At 38.2% G+C, this 17,619-nt stretch overlaps 2 protein-coding genes across 3 annotated transcripts in view; both read right to left on the reverse strand.

Annotated features, from left to right (window-relative positions):
- The window catches only part of Slc15a2 (solute carrier family 15 member 2), a 29,029-nt gene extending 22,808 nt beyond the window's left edge, over positions 1–6,221 (reverse strand). The window contains exons 1-3 of the mRNA XM_075964866.1: positions 5,910–6,221; positions 3,740–3,827; positions 3,032–3,173 (exon numbers count right to left, since the gene is read on the reverse strand). Coding sequence (XP_075820981.1) covers positions 3,032–3,173; positions 3,740–3,827; positions 5,910–6,047 — 368 coding nt within the window. The 5' untranslated portion in view covers positions 6,048–6,221. The remainder of the gene's footprint in view (positions 1–3,031; positions 3,174–3,739; positions 3,828–5,909) is intronic.
- Positions 6,222–15,224: 9,003 nt separating this feature from the next.
- The window catches only part of Eaf2 (ELL associated factor 2), a 48,631-nt gene continuing 46,236 nt past the window's right edge, over positions 15,225–17,619 (reverse strand). For both annotated transcript variants that reach the window (XM_075964879.1, XM_075964889.1), the window contains one exon: positions 15,225–15,408. In XM_075964879.1, coding sequence (XP_075820994.1) covers positions 15,362–15,408 — 47 coding nt within the window. In that variant the 3' untranslated portion in view covers positions 15,225–15,361. The remainder of the gene's footprint in view (positions 15,409–17,619) is intronic.

The following is a 17,619-nucleotide window of genomic DNA, read 5'->3' on the forward strand; positions in this document are numbered from 1 at the left end:
TTGAAAAGAAACATGCAGTTCTAAGTGCATGACGCATTTGAACTCAACGTTCCAACACTTTGAGTAGCTGTCTGCAAATAACTAAACTATGCACCCTCAGACCTGCTAAGGGGAAGTCAGTCTGGGGAAAGTGAGTAGTGAGAGTTAGCACCTAGCAGAAATCTAACATTTAGGGAAGAGCTAGGTAAATGAAAACAAAAATGGAGGTGGATTAAAAATAACCAAGAAAGACGAAAGTAAGAGAAGGAGAAAATGCAGTGCTAGAGGAGGTCAGGAAGTTTCAAGAATTCGGGCATGAAAAGCAGGCTGAAGTAATGAAAATAAAATTTCAGAGTGAACAAGAATCTAGAAATGGCCACTGTAATTTGTTAACAAAAGACATCAGTATTCTAAGAAATTTCAGTAGGAAAAATATAAGTGATTTATACTATCTCATATTAAAGCCACCACAATTTGCTTTCATTAAAGCTTTTTGAACTCAAACAATGTGAAAACATATACATATATATATATATATATATATATATATATATATATATATATTTCATTGCTTCAAGCTTGTGATTAATTGGACAAAGAAGAAATGTTCAACAAACATTTAAATTTGGATCAGACTAAGCTAAATTGTGTTTCCTTACATTGAATTGTGATACTTTGTCCTAAGAAATGATGATGAAGAGAGAAAAGTGGCTAACACAGAGGAGCTTTTTTAAAATTGTGGGAGTGGCTGGAGGAGAAAATATATGGGAAATAATTCAAAGTTTTTGTTAGTTTATTTGGAGATACTAGAGATCTTTATCTGATTCCAGGACAAGAAAAGATTTTGAGGGAGAATTTGAAAGCTAAGGAAAGTAGTTGAGGCAATGGTGATAGCTCTGTAAAAACTCAAGTTGTATACACAAGACATCTGGGTTTGTGTACTTTATATAAGTTACACCAGAAAAAGTAAGTTTAAAAAGAAAAAAGAACTCAAGCAAGATTGAATTAAGAGTACAAGTAGAGAGTATTAAATTCTCCCTGAAATGTTCAGGAAGCTATTGCTCACCAAATCTTGAAGTTGTACTTCTTCAATCTCAAAGGAAGTTATTTTAAAAATACAACTGCAATGTTAGCATTTATTCTTTAACTGCATGAAAAGACCATAGTTTGAGTTTTTTCATTCTTTGTATAATGCCAATCCATAGCTGAATGAATTCAATGACTACAACTACACAAGGAACAAACGTAGCCACTTAGCCAGCATGCCTCTCTCAAGAGACCGCTTGTATTCACTCACATACACAAATAGATGTGTATGGGTACATAAATATATAAAATTAAGATACAAATCAGTGTTTAGGCTTAGAATTCTGCATGGTTAGTTTTGCATGTGAACATGACAAAACTAGAATCCCTCAGGAAAGAGAATCTTAATGAGGAATTAGTCTAGATCCAGTTGGCTGTTAGCCATGTCTATGGGTGGGAGGTTGTCTTGATTGCTCATTGATGGAGAAAGGCACAGCCCACTGTGGGTAAGGCTATTCCTTAGGCAGGGATCCTGAACATATTGGAGAGAAAAAGCTAGCTGAGAGAAAACAAGCAGGGTTGAGTCTTCTTTCTCACTGCTCCTGACTGGGGGAGTAGTGTGATTTGCTGCTTGAATTCCTGCCTTGACTTTGCCCAAAAGGATGTCAACAACTTAGAATTGTAAGCCAAATAAACTGCTTCTCCCCTATGCTGCTTTTTGTCAGAGTATTTGTCATAGAAACAGAAGCGAAGCAAGACAAGCTATCAAACACCGTGTCTACAAACACAACACTGCATAGCCAAACTACTTCAGGAAACAAAACATACTTCACTTTCACTTGGAGATTTTATAGTACATATTAACTTACTGGGGACTACAATACAGTAAGGAAACCTTTTTCAATGTTTCCAAAATAACATAGGATTTTTCTAAAGTGCCATAGGAGCTTTATTTTCTTATGTAATTCTTTTTATCTTACACAATCAAATTTTTAAAAGAGTATATTTTGAGAAATACTAATTCAGACAAATCCATGGAGAGCAAACCCCCAGAATATTATGAGATAGCTGATACGGAAAGCTTACCTTTAGCCTATGAGGATAATACTATAGAGAACAACTATACCATTAGTCATTTCTGCTGCTTCTGTTGTTAGCAACAAAAGAGCTGAACTAAATGGACTATTATTTGAACTTGTGGAAATCTTTATTAGAGTCTAAAGAAGTAAGCTACAGAAGGAGGTGATGAAGGTAAACAGAGATGATTTTAAATCCTCTGGAAAGAAAGAAGAAGATGCTGAAGGAGGGGAGGTGACCGAGTCTGGAGAAGATATGGAGCCAGTGCTAGGGAACTACGTGAGTCTGGAGAAGATATGGAGCCAGTGCTAGGGAACCACGTGAGTCTGGAGAAGACATGGAGCTAGTGCTAGGGAACCACGTGAGTCTGGAGAAGACATGGAGCCAGTGCTAGGGAACCACGTGAGTCTGGAGAAGACATGGAGCCAGTGCTAGGGAACCATGTGAGTCTGGAGAAGACATGGAGCGCATGCTAGGGAACCACGTGAGTCTGGAGAAGACATGGAGCCAGTGCTAGGGAACCACGTGAGTCTGGAGAAGACATGGAGCCAGTGCTAGGGAACCACGTGAGTCTGGAGAAGACATGGAGCCAGTGCTAGGGAACCACAGTAAGTCTTTTACCATATAAATCTTCCAGGGAATAGCAATCTTTACCCTTGTTGAGAGAAAATAAGATTTGGTCTTAAGCTACAGAGTAGAAGACTAAAATTAGACTTTAAGAAGGAACTCTTGACTAAAAGGATGTGAAAATATTGGGGGGTGAGCATGGAAAGAATAGATTTTCTTGTTGTTGTCAGTCATGGAGAGGTACATATTTATCATAGTCATGTGTTTTTTGTTGTTGTTGTTGTTGTCTTTTGCTAGAAGAGAAGAGATTAGGAGTTGTAGGTAACTTTCTAGACAATGAACTTGAGAGGCTCCTGAGGCTGTGACCTGTCATTGTCCTTACTTGAATTTCCCCAGCCACGAGTCAGCAATGGCTGCTCCCAAGATGGGGGTGAAATAGCAGAGGCTGCTGAAGGCATGGTATACAGATGTGGAGGTGTCTTCATTCCAGTGCAGGAAATACAGGAAATACAAGGTCAGCACCGCTGATGAAACAGAAGAAAACAAATGAGAGGCAAAATAAGATAGATGCAATGAAATGACTTCCAGGGAAATAGATGCGATTTCAGGGCTCTGCGGGTAATCCTGGTGTTCAGCACTCCTCCTAGTGAAATAGCCCAGTGATAACAGCCAGGCAGCAGAAGCAAGGCCCATGGGAGCTATGAAGTAAATGAGGCATGCTGGATACACAAATACAATACTCGTGCCTTCAATCTCTGTGCACTCATAGCGTCGTTTAGACCATGAGAAGTTAACATAACCCCTTCTATCTCTCCTTCCCAATAGCAACTTTGTTCAAAGGAACATACATGATGAGAACTTTTCCACTTGTGTTTTCATTGGCTGTGTATTACGTTCTGCAGACCTTTTCGACCTTAACCAGTAGGGGTTATTAAATAAAATCTTATGTAGCATTTACTACCATGGTCAGAGGGAAGGATTGATTTATACCAAGGCAGAAAGAATAGACAAAGGAAACAAGCACATCACATGCAAGGAGACCAGGCTGCTATAAACATAAGGCAGAGAAGACTCTGGGACACTGAATTACCTTTCATGCCATAATAGGAAAAGCGCTCACAGAATTCATTCACCACAATGAAGGCGATGCTGAGTGGATAGCTGGAGCCAAAGATTTTCTGTTCAACAAAGAGGTAAAGGTTGAGGAATGAGCTGTTTAACCTACTTAAACTTCATGATAACACTACAACTGAAAACATCGCCAAATATATGTATCTGAAGAGGTTTCCAATCATGTTGCCCAGGCTGACCTCCATATTGTAGTATTTCTGCTATAGGTTCCCAGGGCACTTAGGCTGCAGACAAACCCCACCATGCCTGAATAAACTCATTTTTACATCACCGCTGCCAGTTAACATGGGACAATGGTCTCTTCACAAAACATATATTGTCCTATTAGCTGTGCTTATATTGTCAATGTGGGAATAAAAAATCAGAGTCTTACTTTGTTCGTTTTTTAACATGGAACTGGTCAAACATTCCTCGATCGGGACCTACTCATCTGCCCACAGCATCTCAATAAAAGCCTATGGCTCTAGGGAGAGGATGCTCATACTTATTGTTAGCAATAAAATGAAAAGATGACTTTCAGAGCACCGGATATCCACGCAGTCAGAACCAGATCTCATTTTCCCACTTGGCTCCACTATAGAGACTGACTCTTCCCATCTGTGATGTTTACCATCCCCGGAGAAATCATAACAATATGATGGCTTCCTTTTCATAGGCAGCTGGAACCAAACAAAGAGCTCAAAATGGAAGCCAGACATTCCTAAAGGTAAGCTGATTGGTCACCTTAACTCTAGGAAGAGAATTCTGAGATCCTGTGCAATTAAGTGTCTACTCTCCCTACTAGTATGCCTCATAATATTTTCCTTTTAATTTTATTTGAATTTATGTGTATATGTGGGAGTGTATGCCATGTGTATTTGGGTACCTGCAAAGTCCAGAAGAAGGTGCTGGATCTCCTGGAACTGGAGTTAAATGCTGTTATGAGCTGTCTGACATGGGAACTAGAAGTCAAACTTTGGAAGAACAGCACATACTCTCAACTGCTAAGCCATCTCTCCAGAACTAAGATTTTCATCTGCAGCCTGCACATTAGAGTAATTTTGCTAGTGCATGCATTATGTAATTCAGACTATAGGAAACCTCATGTTTTATTTCGAATCTCTTTCCATTACAGCAGCTCCACTAATATGGAAAGAGATAGAGATAATCTGTTTCTTGAGACATTCAAACATTAACATGAGATTTACATTATCTCATTTTCATATAGGTACCTCTTTTTAATCATCCTTAAAAAGACACAAAATGATTAACTATATATGATAAATTATAGTCTGTCTTTTACCCATGTAGATATGAATATGTCATCATACTACATACATGTTACTACATGATAATAACTTGCTTGAAAGATGCAATGAATTGAAATATTATTTTCCCAGGTCCCAGCTTGAGAACTACTCAACACAGAATTTATTTAACTTTATCTGTGTACTAATTGGATTAACATTCAAACCTTACTTAAACTACACCACTACTCTGTCACTGTGCTTCAATTCTGTTATTCCAAAGAAATAAGATTCATACTAAGCTTATGATTGATAAGTAAATCAGCAAACATTGTCTGTTATTACGGTAGCCACTCTGCTGAGAGAATTTTACTAACATATGAGGATTGACTGAGGTGATAAATTCAGAAGTGCTTTAACAAGCACATAATGCAAAATATTATTCTTTGTTCCTCTTTCTGATCTTCCACTTTAAAGTAGGAACACTTAGTAACAGAGTGCGTCTATTCTAAAAACTTTTGTTGGTGTCCGAAAAAAAGAAGGCACACAAGGGGAGCTAAAGGCTGCGTTTTCGTATTGGTAAAAGAACAATCACATACAGTTCTCCAGACAGAAATGCTTGCCAAGTTTCCCTGGCCATTCAAAGTGCTTTTTCTCCCCCAGGGAATATACAATGAAATACAGCAAAAACTCTGGGACCCAACGGAAAAATTCTGGCTAACCTATCCCATGGCTTCTGTCCCCAAACTGAAAAAACTAGAATTTTCAGGTGAATTCTAATTCCACGAGAGAGTAGTTTTTCTACTCTAATACAGTTCAGCACGTAGTTCCAACAGCCAAGGAGGAACTTCAAGAGTATGTTCGCTGTTACTGTCAAGAGACAAACTGACTTTGGGGACTCACCGGAGGTGGCTTCTTTGGAGGACTTGGAGGTCTAGGCAGCACCTCTTCGGTAGAGACAGGTGAAAAAAGAGTTTCCTTGGACTCATTTTTCTGGAAGGGATTCATGGCTGGCTCCTTACTCTCTCTCTCTTCAAGCATTTGGCTTCAGTAGGCAGTTAGGACAGCTGCCAGCCTACAGTGAAAAGGGGGACTGGCGGGAGGAGGGATGGCCACAGCAACTAGGTTTAACCCTGTGGGTGTCAGTTTCGGTAGCTGCCTGCCTCTGAGCAGAGCCGGAAGCCAAAAGAAAAGAGAGGGTCGGCACACCACTTTCCAAAGAATGTTTGTTTAAAAGGTGTGGTATGGGGAAGAACAACAAGTCACAAGTCACAAGATGAAAAGAAATAATGCTAGAGAATTTATTGGGGTTATCTGCTTAAGAAAACTATCTTTGTGAATGAATGCCAGACAGTACTCAAGAAGGCAACATTTTGGTTAGGGATGTAACTCAGTGGTAGAGCACTGAGATATGCCTTACATATATAAGGCCCTGAACCTGATCGCTAGTGATTTGGGAGAGGGGGAGAATATAGCATTTTAAATACAGAAGGCTGATTTCAAGTTAATAATATCTGCTATTATTGGGGACTTACTATGTGCAATGTTAATATTTATGAGCTATATGTATATTATGTGTGCCTATACAGCCAATAATTTTGTTTACTATAATTTCATTGATGTCTTCATTATACAGAAATTATTGTTCCAAGAGATTGAGAAACTTATCTAAAAATCACAGGACCAGGAAAGTGGCGGGTCTGGAATTTTCACTATGCAGCAACAGATAGGAAGTGTAGAGATAGGTATCAACACTGACCCTGCAGGCTCTGCAGGTATGGAAGCCACGGACACGGAAACGTAGGACTGTAAGGAAATCAGAATGCTTTAAAGAGAGGAAGCCAGCTCTAAACCAAATTTGAGAATAATGATGAAACAGACTTGGGTTTTCAACATTGTAACATTCACCTAGAAAATTCTATATGTAAAAAAGAAAGGGCTAAAGAAAATGATAGAAGGGTTGGAGAGGAGGCTCTGCTGTTAAAGACTAGGCTCACAACTGAAAACATAAGAAAATTACAGGAAAAAAATATTAGTGAGGTCCTTTGCTAAAGTCACTCTGTATTTCAACTTCTCGCTTTTGGATTAATCTTTTGATTCTTTAAAAAAATAGAATTTAATTTTGTACAAAAATTATGAGCCAGTTACTTTCTATGTATTATGGCAAACATTAAATTTTCTTAACTTTCAGTGGTTAGATTTTATTCTGACTCTAGAATACTATATTTAGTCCTTATGAAAAGAGGGGCTAGAATACACATGATGACAATAGATATGTTTACACTCTACATTGAATTGGATGTATAGAAAATTGAAATTTTATTAGCTTATGTTAATTATATAGAAGTATTGGCTTTTAGAATGCAAAGAAGGGAAACACTCCTCCATTGCTGGTGGAAATGCAAACTTGTACAATCACTCTGGAAATCAGTATGGAGGTGTCTCAGAATCAACCTACCACAAGACCCAGCAATATCACTCTTGGGCATATACTCAAAGAATGCTCAACCATATTCCAAGAACATCTGTTCGACTATGTTCATAGCAGCACTATTTGTAATAGCCAGAACCTGGAAACAACCTAGATGTCCCTCAGCTGAAGAATGGGTAAAGAAAATGTGGTACATTTACACAATGGAGTACTATTCAGTGGTAAAAAAACAATGACATCTTGAAATTTGCATGGAAATGGGTGGAACTAGGAAAAAAAGCATCCTGAGTGCGGTAACCCAGACCCAGAAAGATGAGCATTGTATATACTCACTCATAGGTGAATATTAGCTGTAAAACAAAGGATAAGGAGCTTGTAGTCCATGACCCCAGAGAAGCTAAGTAACAAGGAGTACCCTAAGAGAAACATCCCTGGGAAGGGGAAATAGACAAGATCTCCTGAGAAAATTAGGAGCACGGAGGTGGGAGAAGAAAAGGCGGAAGAGGAGGGGACAAGTGGAGGGGGAAGGAGAACTAGAGGGAAGAGGATGGTCGAGATGGCGGAAGGACAGAGAACAAGGAAAGAGATATTTTGATTGAGGGAGCCATTATGGGGTTAGCAAGAAACCTGGCACTAGTGAAATTCTTAGGAATCCACAAGGATGAACCCAGCTAAGACCCTAAGCAATAGTGGAGAGGGTGCATGAACTGGCCTCCCCCTGTAGTCAGACTGATGAATATCTTTTTTTTTTTTTTTTTTTTTTTTTTGGTTTTTCGAGACAGGGTTTCTCTGTGGTTTTGGAGCCTGTCCTGGAACTAGCTCTTGTAGGTCAGGCTGTCTCGAACTCACGGAGATCCGGCTGCCTCTGCCTCCCAAGTGCTGGGATTAAAGGCATGTGCCACCACCGCCGGGCCTGATGAATATCTTAAATATCACCATAGAGTCTTCATCCAGCAGCTGAAAGAAACAAAGGCAGAGAACCACAGCAGATCATTGTGCTGAGTTCCCAAAGTCCAGTTGAAGAGTGGGAGGAGTGAAAATATGAGCAAAGAGGTCAAGACCATGATGGGGACACCCACTGAAACAGCTTACCTGAGCTAATGGAAGCCTTCCAATTCTGGCCTGACAATGGGGGAACCAACATAGGACCAAACTAGGCTTTGTGAATGTGGTGGACAGCTGTATAGCTGGGGCAGGCTGTGGGGCCACTGGCAATGAGACCAGGATTTATCCCCACTGCTTGTTCTGACTTTTTGGAACCCATTCTCCCTGGAGATCTTGCTCAGCCTAGATATAATGGGGGAGGGGTCCTACCTCAAAGCAATGTTCTAGACTTTGTTGACTCCCTCATGGAAAGCCTTACCCTCTCTGAGTGGATGAGAGGTAGGATGGGGGGAGGAAGAAGGGGACGATGGAGGGAGTAGGAGGAGGGGAGGGAGTGGGAAATGGATTTGGCATGTAAAAGAAGAAAAGATAGTTTTAAAAAAATATAAATTAAAAAACTGTATTGGCTTTTATTAAAACATTTCCACACATGCACAAGATATACTCTGAACATAGTCTCCTCAAATTGCCTCCTCTGACTCCCCTTGTTGCATTATTTTTGTCAATTCAAAGAGGTAAAAGAGGCACAAAAGAACCTAGAGCCCATGCATCTATAAATCAAAACAATGTAAATTAAATCAAAAAAGGAGAAAATATTGCTAAAGGCTATAAAATGTTTTTCTAAACCTTAAGGTTGCATCATAAGGAATAAACCATCAAGTCAGGCAATACCAAAATGAGCAATTTCATTTGAGTCTGTGGGATATCGAGAGTGGCAGAATAAGACGAAGAAGGACAATGTAGGGAGGGGAAAATATGAGCAAAGTAAAATGTAATGTAAAATTTTTTAAGGGAATTAATTGTCTTCTATGTTCACTATTTTTTAAAGAGTGTATAGCCCTATTTCTTGAAAATTTATTTTATTTTTTAAAAAAACTCTTTTCTCCTTTTCCATACCAATCCCAATTCCCCCTCCGTTCTCTCCTCCCATACCTTCCACCTTTCACCCCCTACCCTGCATCTACTCCTCAGAGGCTTCCCATGGGGAGCCAACAAAGTCTAGCATATTACTTTGAGGAAGGACCAAGGCCCTCCCCCACTATATCTAGGCTGAGCAAGGTATCCCTTCAAAGAGAATGGGGTCCAAAAAGCCAGTGCAAGCAGTAGGGATAAATCCTGGTCCAACTGTCAGTGGCCCCTCAGTCTGCCCCGGCCATACAGCTGTCACCCACTTTCAGAGGGCCTATTTTGTTCCTATGCTGCTTCTTTCCCTGTCAGGCTGGAGTTGGTGGGCTCCTAATCAAAAGGTAGAGAGAGAACATTCAAATTAACAAAATCAGAAATGAAAAGGGGGACATAACAACAGACACCAAGGAAATTCAGAGAATCATTAGGTCATACTACAAAAACCTATACTCCATAAAATTTTAAAATGTGAAAGAAATGGACAATTTTTATGGATAGGTACCAGATACCTAAATTAAATCAGGACCAGTTGAATAATTTAAATAGACCTATAACTTGCAAGGAAATAGAAGCAGTCATCAAAACTTCCAACCATAAAAGTCCAGGGCTGGATGATTTCAGTACAGAATTCTACCAGAATCCAAGAACTAACTCCTATACTTCTCAAATTGTTCCACATAATAGAAACAGACGAAACACTGCCAAACTCTTTTTATGAATACAGTTACCCTGAAAAATTCTTACAGTAACTGAACTATTTTTTCCACAAATGAAACATTTTTCTCCCTAAACTTTAACTTGGACTTTGAGCAGGTTTTCTCAGCTTCTCTTACAGTCTTCATCTGTTCTCTCTCTCACCAACCTTTACCCAAAGAATAGTCCAGCTTTACTTCTGCCTGTAGCATTAATGATTAATCTGTAGTTATTCTTTTAGAAAATATGGCCTTCCCTGACCTACCTTGGTTAAATACTAAATCTAAAATAGGCAGCAGTTTCTGGTCAAGCCAACTAGCAGAAGCGCAGGTGCCTTTAGACTGAATTATATCACTGGCTTCTCTTGTACTGGCCTGTACTTTTAGAAAGCATTTAATTTGGAAGCACAGATGAAGCTTCTGTATGCAATGCACCAATGCAGTCTCACTCAGAGATCTTCTGACCACCAAACTCCAGAGTGTGAAGTTCTCAATTTGTTTCCAGACAAATTCCTATGAAATTTATCTTTATGTGAGACTGGGTCTTACTTGGTCCCCACCTCCCTGTTTAGCCAAGGAATGTCTGATCCTCCTATGCTCACCAGTATGCTGAGTGCTGGGATTCCCGGAATAAGCCACCACTCACCCCTGGTTTATATGGTGCTGGAGATTGATCTCAAGGCTTTCACAATGCTAAGCAAGCGCTCTACCAACTGAGTCATATCCCAAAGCCTGGAATTTGTCTCTTGATTATGCCAATAAAATAACAGCATTCCCAGAATTAAACAGTATCAGAGAGGTAAGGAATCTTAAGTTTGAGCCTTTCTTAGGTAAATTCAGCTTCTCTGATGCCAAGAGTCATTTAGAGAAATACCATTCTGAGGTGCTTGCTATGCTCTATTGCTTTTGTTAGGCTGGTCTCAAACAGAAGGATAAAGGTCTAAGAGATAACTAAGAGAAAATGTCTTTGACATAATGAAGATAAACTCCAGAGACACAAAAGTCAATAGATACAGAAGAATCCAACTATCAGAATCAAATGCTAGTGACAAAAATAAAAAACATTAGTGGTCTCTGTGATTTGACAGCAGAGAGTAGTTTTAAGTTACTCATAGAATGAGCTCTAAAATGAGTAGTCAGAGAAAAGAAGCAAATATGAAATTAAAAGTAAATGTGTATTCAATAATGTCCAAGATATAAAATGAGAGCCCACATAAAACTGTATTTAAACATCAGCAACAAATAAATAGATAAGGGAGCTTAAACACCAGTCCTAATAACATGAAGAATAAATGAAATGAAAGATGTTGAAGAGCTCAACCCTGAAGATATCGATCGTTAGTGAAAGAGGTAATTAAAGACTTGAATAAATGGAGACATGCCATACTCATGACTTGGAAGGTTCATATTATAAAAGGTCAAAAGTCACTGCAGCACAAAATCCCAGCAGGTTTTATGAATGTAAAAAAAATGACTATTTAATTCTTACAATTCAAATGAAAGTATAATAAGCCAAAAATAGCAAAGTCAATTTGCTGAAAAATAACCATGGAGGATTTGAACTGCCCAATCAATACCGATTATGAAGCTATCATAACCAGAACATAACTGTGGAAAAGATAGAACAGAGCAGAATTCAGAGAAAGATCAAAGAAAGATGATTTAAAGAAAGATGACATACTTAATATTAGAATTAATAAAAACTGTTTTTTAAAAATACAATTAAGGATAAAAAAGTACATCACAGTGGGAGAAAATGTGCAGAAGGTACATGTCTATCAAAAGCGAGATGCCAATACTATGTAAGCAACTTCAAAAATCAATTGTAAATAAAAATATTCAAATAGGTGTTTCTCACAGCCAATAAATCTGCACACAGATCATCAATTATATGGGTGCAAACACAGTTCAACTATGAGCTTGTGAGTTACATTTATCTATAAGATAATACATAGAAGGAAAAGCTGCTGAGCTAAAATAAATGATTTTGAATATTTTCAAATGATGTATCGTTTTCTTTACCCATTTTTTCTATTGAATTGTTAATGTAAATCTGGAAGGTATATTTGAGTATTGCTGATATTAACACTGCCATTCTCTGTGCTGCATGACTTTTCTATGTATTGATTTTATGGACTTTTACAATTAAATATAACATAATAAAGTGCACAAATCATGAACGTTCAATTCCATTGATTTTACACATGGCTATCACACAGGCAAGGTAAAAACATTCTCTAGTAAAAAAAAAATACTCTCTTCCTGGCTTGGAAGTCCTTCAAAGAATAATACCCATTGCCTCCTAGTCAAATTTCCCTCCACCAGAGTAATCACTATTCTTTCATCATCACGGATTTCATTTGCTTCTACTGAGTTTCATGTAAATAGAGTAACATTGTTTACATTCTCTATGTCTGACTCCTGTTACTCAAGACTACATCGGTGAGATTCATCTATGTTGTTTCCCAAAGCAAGATATTATTTTCTTCTGTTTGGTCAAATTCACTATACAAATAGGTCATTATTTATTTAGCCATTCTTAGGTTGATGGACACTTGGGTGGTTCCAACTTTAGTGTTGGCAATTGTCGACTTAGTTTAACCTGGAAACTGCTTCTCGGAATCACCTTCTCTGTTAGGCTCTTGGCCTCTACTTGCATGATATTTGGGAAGTAGAAATGAAAGCGGGAGATGTTACTAAGAGACAAACTGCAGCGACATTGTGATTAGACATTAACGATCCTCTCCTGATGGCTCTGTAAGTGTAGGGCAATGCATTTGAAGTCCACATGACTTTCAAGTCTTTAGGGTTTTATTTTTCTTAGGCTCTTCAGGATGTCTGTGATACTATTATATATATATATATATATATATATATATATATATATATATATATATACTTTGATTTTCATCCATGACTCTTGGCTCATTGCTCCTGTAATTCTTATTCTCTAGGTCTTCTAAGTTACAGAATGCTAGGATATTCCCAACCTCCAAAGCAAACCTCTGAAAACAGTCTCTCTTCCTTTCTCCCTCATTTTTTTAGTTCATCTTATCCTCCCTTAATCCTTTGGGCTCTCCTTCTTCTGTCATTTCACCTGCTTGTTTTTGTCCCCAAGGCAGATCAGAGACTAGAATTTCAATCTGACAAGGCAGACCACAGAGTCTAAAAATATACCCTAAGCTTATCCTATTGTTAAGCACATCATAAAGACAGTCTCATCTTCTTTGTGTAACAGTTGGTCATTAGACCCTTTTCATTTCAGAAGAACTTGCCCCAGGCCCATGGGGAAGAAACACTGAAGAATCTGAACAGACAGGCCTAGTTAGGTTTCTTCATCCAGTCTGTCTGCAGTTGTGCCTATGTAATGAAGTCTCCATAGACTCCAGAAGGACATGATTTGGAGAACATCCAGATTGCTGAACTTTGTGTGCCCAGAGAAGGTGTAGACTCTCCATACTCCTTCCCCATACCTTTACCTCTTCACGTTATCCTTCATAAAAATATGTTTATGAGTCTGTAAACCACTGAAGCAAGTTAATTGAACTAGAGGAGGGATTATAGTGAGCTCCATTTATGACCAGTTGGTCTGAAACACAATTAAACAATCTAGTGCTTGTGATTGACATCTGAAGTGAGAGGGAGCAGCCTTGGGGACTGGGCACTTACCCTGTGTAATCTGATGTTATCTCCAGGCAGGGAGTATCATAACTAAATTGAATTAGAAGACACACAACTGGTGTCTGCTGTAAAATGCTGGCTCACTTGTTGGAGAGAAATCCACCACACATTTTGGGATCACAAATTTTGTTGAGTTGATATTGACAATGTTAGACTACAGGACAAACCCAAAACCTATTGGAGGGTATACAGGATAAAGATGAATTCATTAAAATGGCATTTAAGCTAAGTGTGGTGATGCATGCTGAATTTCTGAATTTAGGAGGTTGAGGCAGGAGGAATGTGAGTTAGAGGCCAGCCTGGGTGACATAATGAGACTCTGTTTCAGAACATGCTCCCCTCAAAAAGTCTTAAGAATATTTCATTTACAAAGACAATAAAAGGAGGAAACAAACTGAGCTGTTTTGATTATAGGAAAAGGGGCCTGAGAGTCAACCTTACCAGCTTATCCATTGTGTACTCATGTGTCGTAATTAATAGTAATAAAAAGAATTCCAGCATAACTTTGAGTAAAAACTTTATATTCCAAATTACTTCACTAACATAGTGGGGGTGTTTTACTAGCTATATTGAATATACACATTTGCTTTTGTTAAATAATAAATGATATCGTGGTTGTTTTCAGCTAAGTATTAATGAGTTAAACAGAAAATGAAGATAAATTAATGGAAGAGAGACTAGAGAGAAGAAAAATGAAAGAAAGAGAAGAAAGTAAAGCCAAAACTGTCCATAAATTATAGCTAAATAAAATCAGCAAGAACTGATGATGTTGAATTTTTCCATAATTGTCAAAATTTGAGGCAACCAAGTGTTATTCAATAGGCAAAAGGATGAACTATGGTACATGTAGACTTGGAATAATATTCAGCCTTCTAAAGATTACTGAACCATGAAGGCTGATCTAAAAAGGCATACCCCATATAATTCCAACTACAGGGTACTGGGAAAGGGTAAAAGTGTGAAGATAGTAATGTGTAATATGTTGTCAGGCCAGCTATAACTAAATACTTATATTTCCTTAGATTCAAAGGTGTTATAAATATAAACGCCAAATACTTAAACTCTTCTCTTGAAGGCAAAAAAACCATAAAAGACAACAAAACATATTTAAATTTGGCAAGAATGAAAGAATTTTCAGTCAAAATTTGAAGAATATCAAATAGGAAAGGCACAACCATAATGAAAACCATGAACTTTGCTATAAATCAGTTGTTCTAGGACTTCACAATCTGGGACAACAAAGTGGCAAAAGAGAGCCCTGGGCCTATACTCCGGAATACTTGGTCTGCAGCTTGTCATTACCAATATCCGGGACAAGTTCCCTAACTTCCGAATCTGTCTTCTCATCTATCAAATGTGATGATGTTCTCTTAGGAATAAAGATAAAACATGAGAATACCAATAAAACGTTGAAATTCTGAATCAATTTAATGTTTTTCAGCAAAAGTTACATAATTTCCTTAGTCAAGGAGTATTTAATCTTAATACGAGACAGATTATCCCACGTTTTACAAATGTTTTCTTTGTAACGCAATATCGCTTCAGTCATCACTGTCACTTTCCGATTCACTCAGCTGCAAATCACTTCCTAAAACAAAACAAACAAAATCGTAGTCATTAAAAATGTGAACTGTTAATATTTAATGTGTTCATTTAGCTTTATCAAAAATAAACGTGCAACTGTTATGTCAAAAGTGATTCTGTTAATCTAGCATTTTGTAATTGATAATATGATTGCTTATCATATAATTATGCCACATATCTGGTAAAGCGATCAATACTGCCTAGAAAAGAGAAACCATAGCAGCAAACTCCCAGTGCCACCTATCACTTACGTTAGCCTCCTTTCACATGCTGATGACATTGTCTCTCTTTCCACTATCGGCTTATCACATCAAGAAATGAGATAAAAATGCTTTTAAAAATCAAGCTATTGTTTTCAAGAGGAAAAAAATTATAATACCTTTAATTTAAAATGCATTCCAAGCCATTATGGAACAGATGTTAAGGGTCACTAGACTAGATGTCATTCAATGTCAGAATGCTTGCCTACTCTGCACAGAGCCTGGGGTTCAACCCTTAGCACCATAAAGAATATCTAATAACCGATTGTCTGTGAGCTTAGTCACTGAGCTAACCTCAATGGAGCACAAAGACAGGAAACATATCTAGTAGGGACAAATGCTGTGGAAAGACAGCAGGAGGTGCTATTATAGATACTGTTGCTGAGAGAGCTTTAGGAGAGGCAACATTTGAACAGAAATTTAAGGTAGAAAGTCATAAAAAAAAAATGGAGGCATAGTGTCTAACTGAAGAGAACAAGTATAAATGCCCAAGGCAAGTGTAGAGTGGTTGTGATTTTTTTAATTATACATTTTTCGGTAATTTCACACATGCATATAATGTATTTACATCATTTCCACCTCAAACTCACCTCTACAACTAACTCCTCCTGGATGCCTCCCTCCCTGACAACACACCATTTTCCAAACTTTATATCTTGGTTTTCTTTTTAATCCTCTTTTTTTTAAAAAAAAAAGATAACACAGTGAGTCCAATTGGCTCTGCCTGCATATACAAGGGTGGATCTTGGATCACACCGCTGAAGAAAACTGACTTTCCCTGAGTAGGCTTGCAGTACATGCCAGAATAGGGGTGGGACTTACATGATTTTTTTTGACTTGCAAAAAGGCTACGGTGGCTAGAGTGGGATAAATGAGGAAGATAGCGAATGAGGTCAGAAAGACCAGAAAAAGTCATAACAAGGATTGCTTGAAGCATAATAAGAACACATGGGACAATTTTAAGTAGGCAACTAAGTTGAAGCTAACTACATTGGTGAATACAACTGTAAGAGTATAGAAGAAACATGGAAGCAGAGAGAAGTGGAGTCTTTGCAGCTCCTCAGAAGAAAATGCCAGCTTTGACTTGGGCGTGCCAGCAGAGCTGTCACTTCGTCCTCGATGCGCCGTAGTTTAAGTGTGTCTTTATTTTCATGTATCCAGTTTAGACTCTGGAGTAGATTCATGACTGTTTTCAGTCCTGGAAAATTCTAAAGTTTTCCATACTCTCCTTTCTAGTCGTTCACGGAATTCCTAGTATACAGTGTTTCATCATTGCCATCTATTTTCCATATCTCTAAACTGTCTCTCTTACTTTTTATTTTATATTGTGTTCTGGAATAGTTCCATAGTATTATCTTCCATCTAACTAATTCATTTTTCACCCATGTCCATCTTGACTATTTTTATTGACCTTTTTCAAGAAATTTCCATGACCTGTCCTTTCAAAAGATTTTTAGACGTTTATTTACTCACATGTGTGTGCATTCATGCATGCACGTGGGAGTCAGGGGTCAGCTTGTGGATGTCAGTTCTCTCCTTCCACCATGTGATTTCTGGAGACTGAACTCAAGTCAGAAAACTTGGTGACAAGTGTCTTTACCCACTGAACCATCCTACTGATGCAAATTTATTTTTAAAATGATGGAACTCCAACTCTGGGCCTTGTGTATGCTATGCAAACACTTTTCTGTAGAGTTACTTTGTTATTTTTGTAATTTGTTGCATTTTATTAATTTTTGCTTTCCTTTTTTTTTAGTTTTTTGAGACAGGGTTTCTCTGTAGCTTTGGAGCCTGTCCTGGCACTAGCTCTTGTAGACCAGGCTGGCCTTGAACTCACAGAGATCCACCTGCCTCTGCCTCCCGAGTGCTGGGATTAAAGGCGTGCACCACCACTGCCCGGCTCCTTTATTATCTTTTTAAAACTATGTTTTGGATTAGGTGTGGTTGTTCAGACC

This window comes from Microtus pennsylvanicus, chromosome 1 (genome assembly GCF_037038515.1).
Source record: "Microtus pennsylvanicus isolate mMicPen1 chromosome 1, mMicPen1.hap1, whole genome shotgun sequence".
NCBI classification, from domain to species: Eukaryota; Metazoa; Chordata; class Mammalia; order Rodentia; family Cricetidae; genus Microtus; species Microtus pennsylvanicus.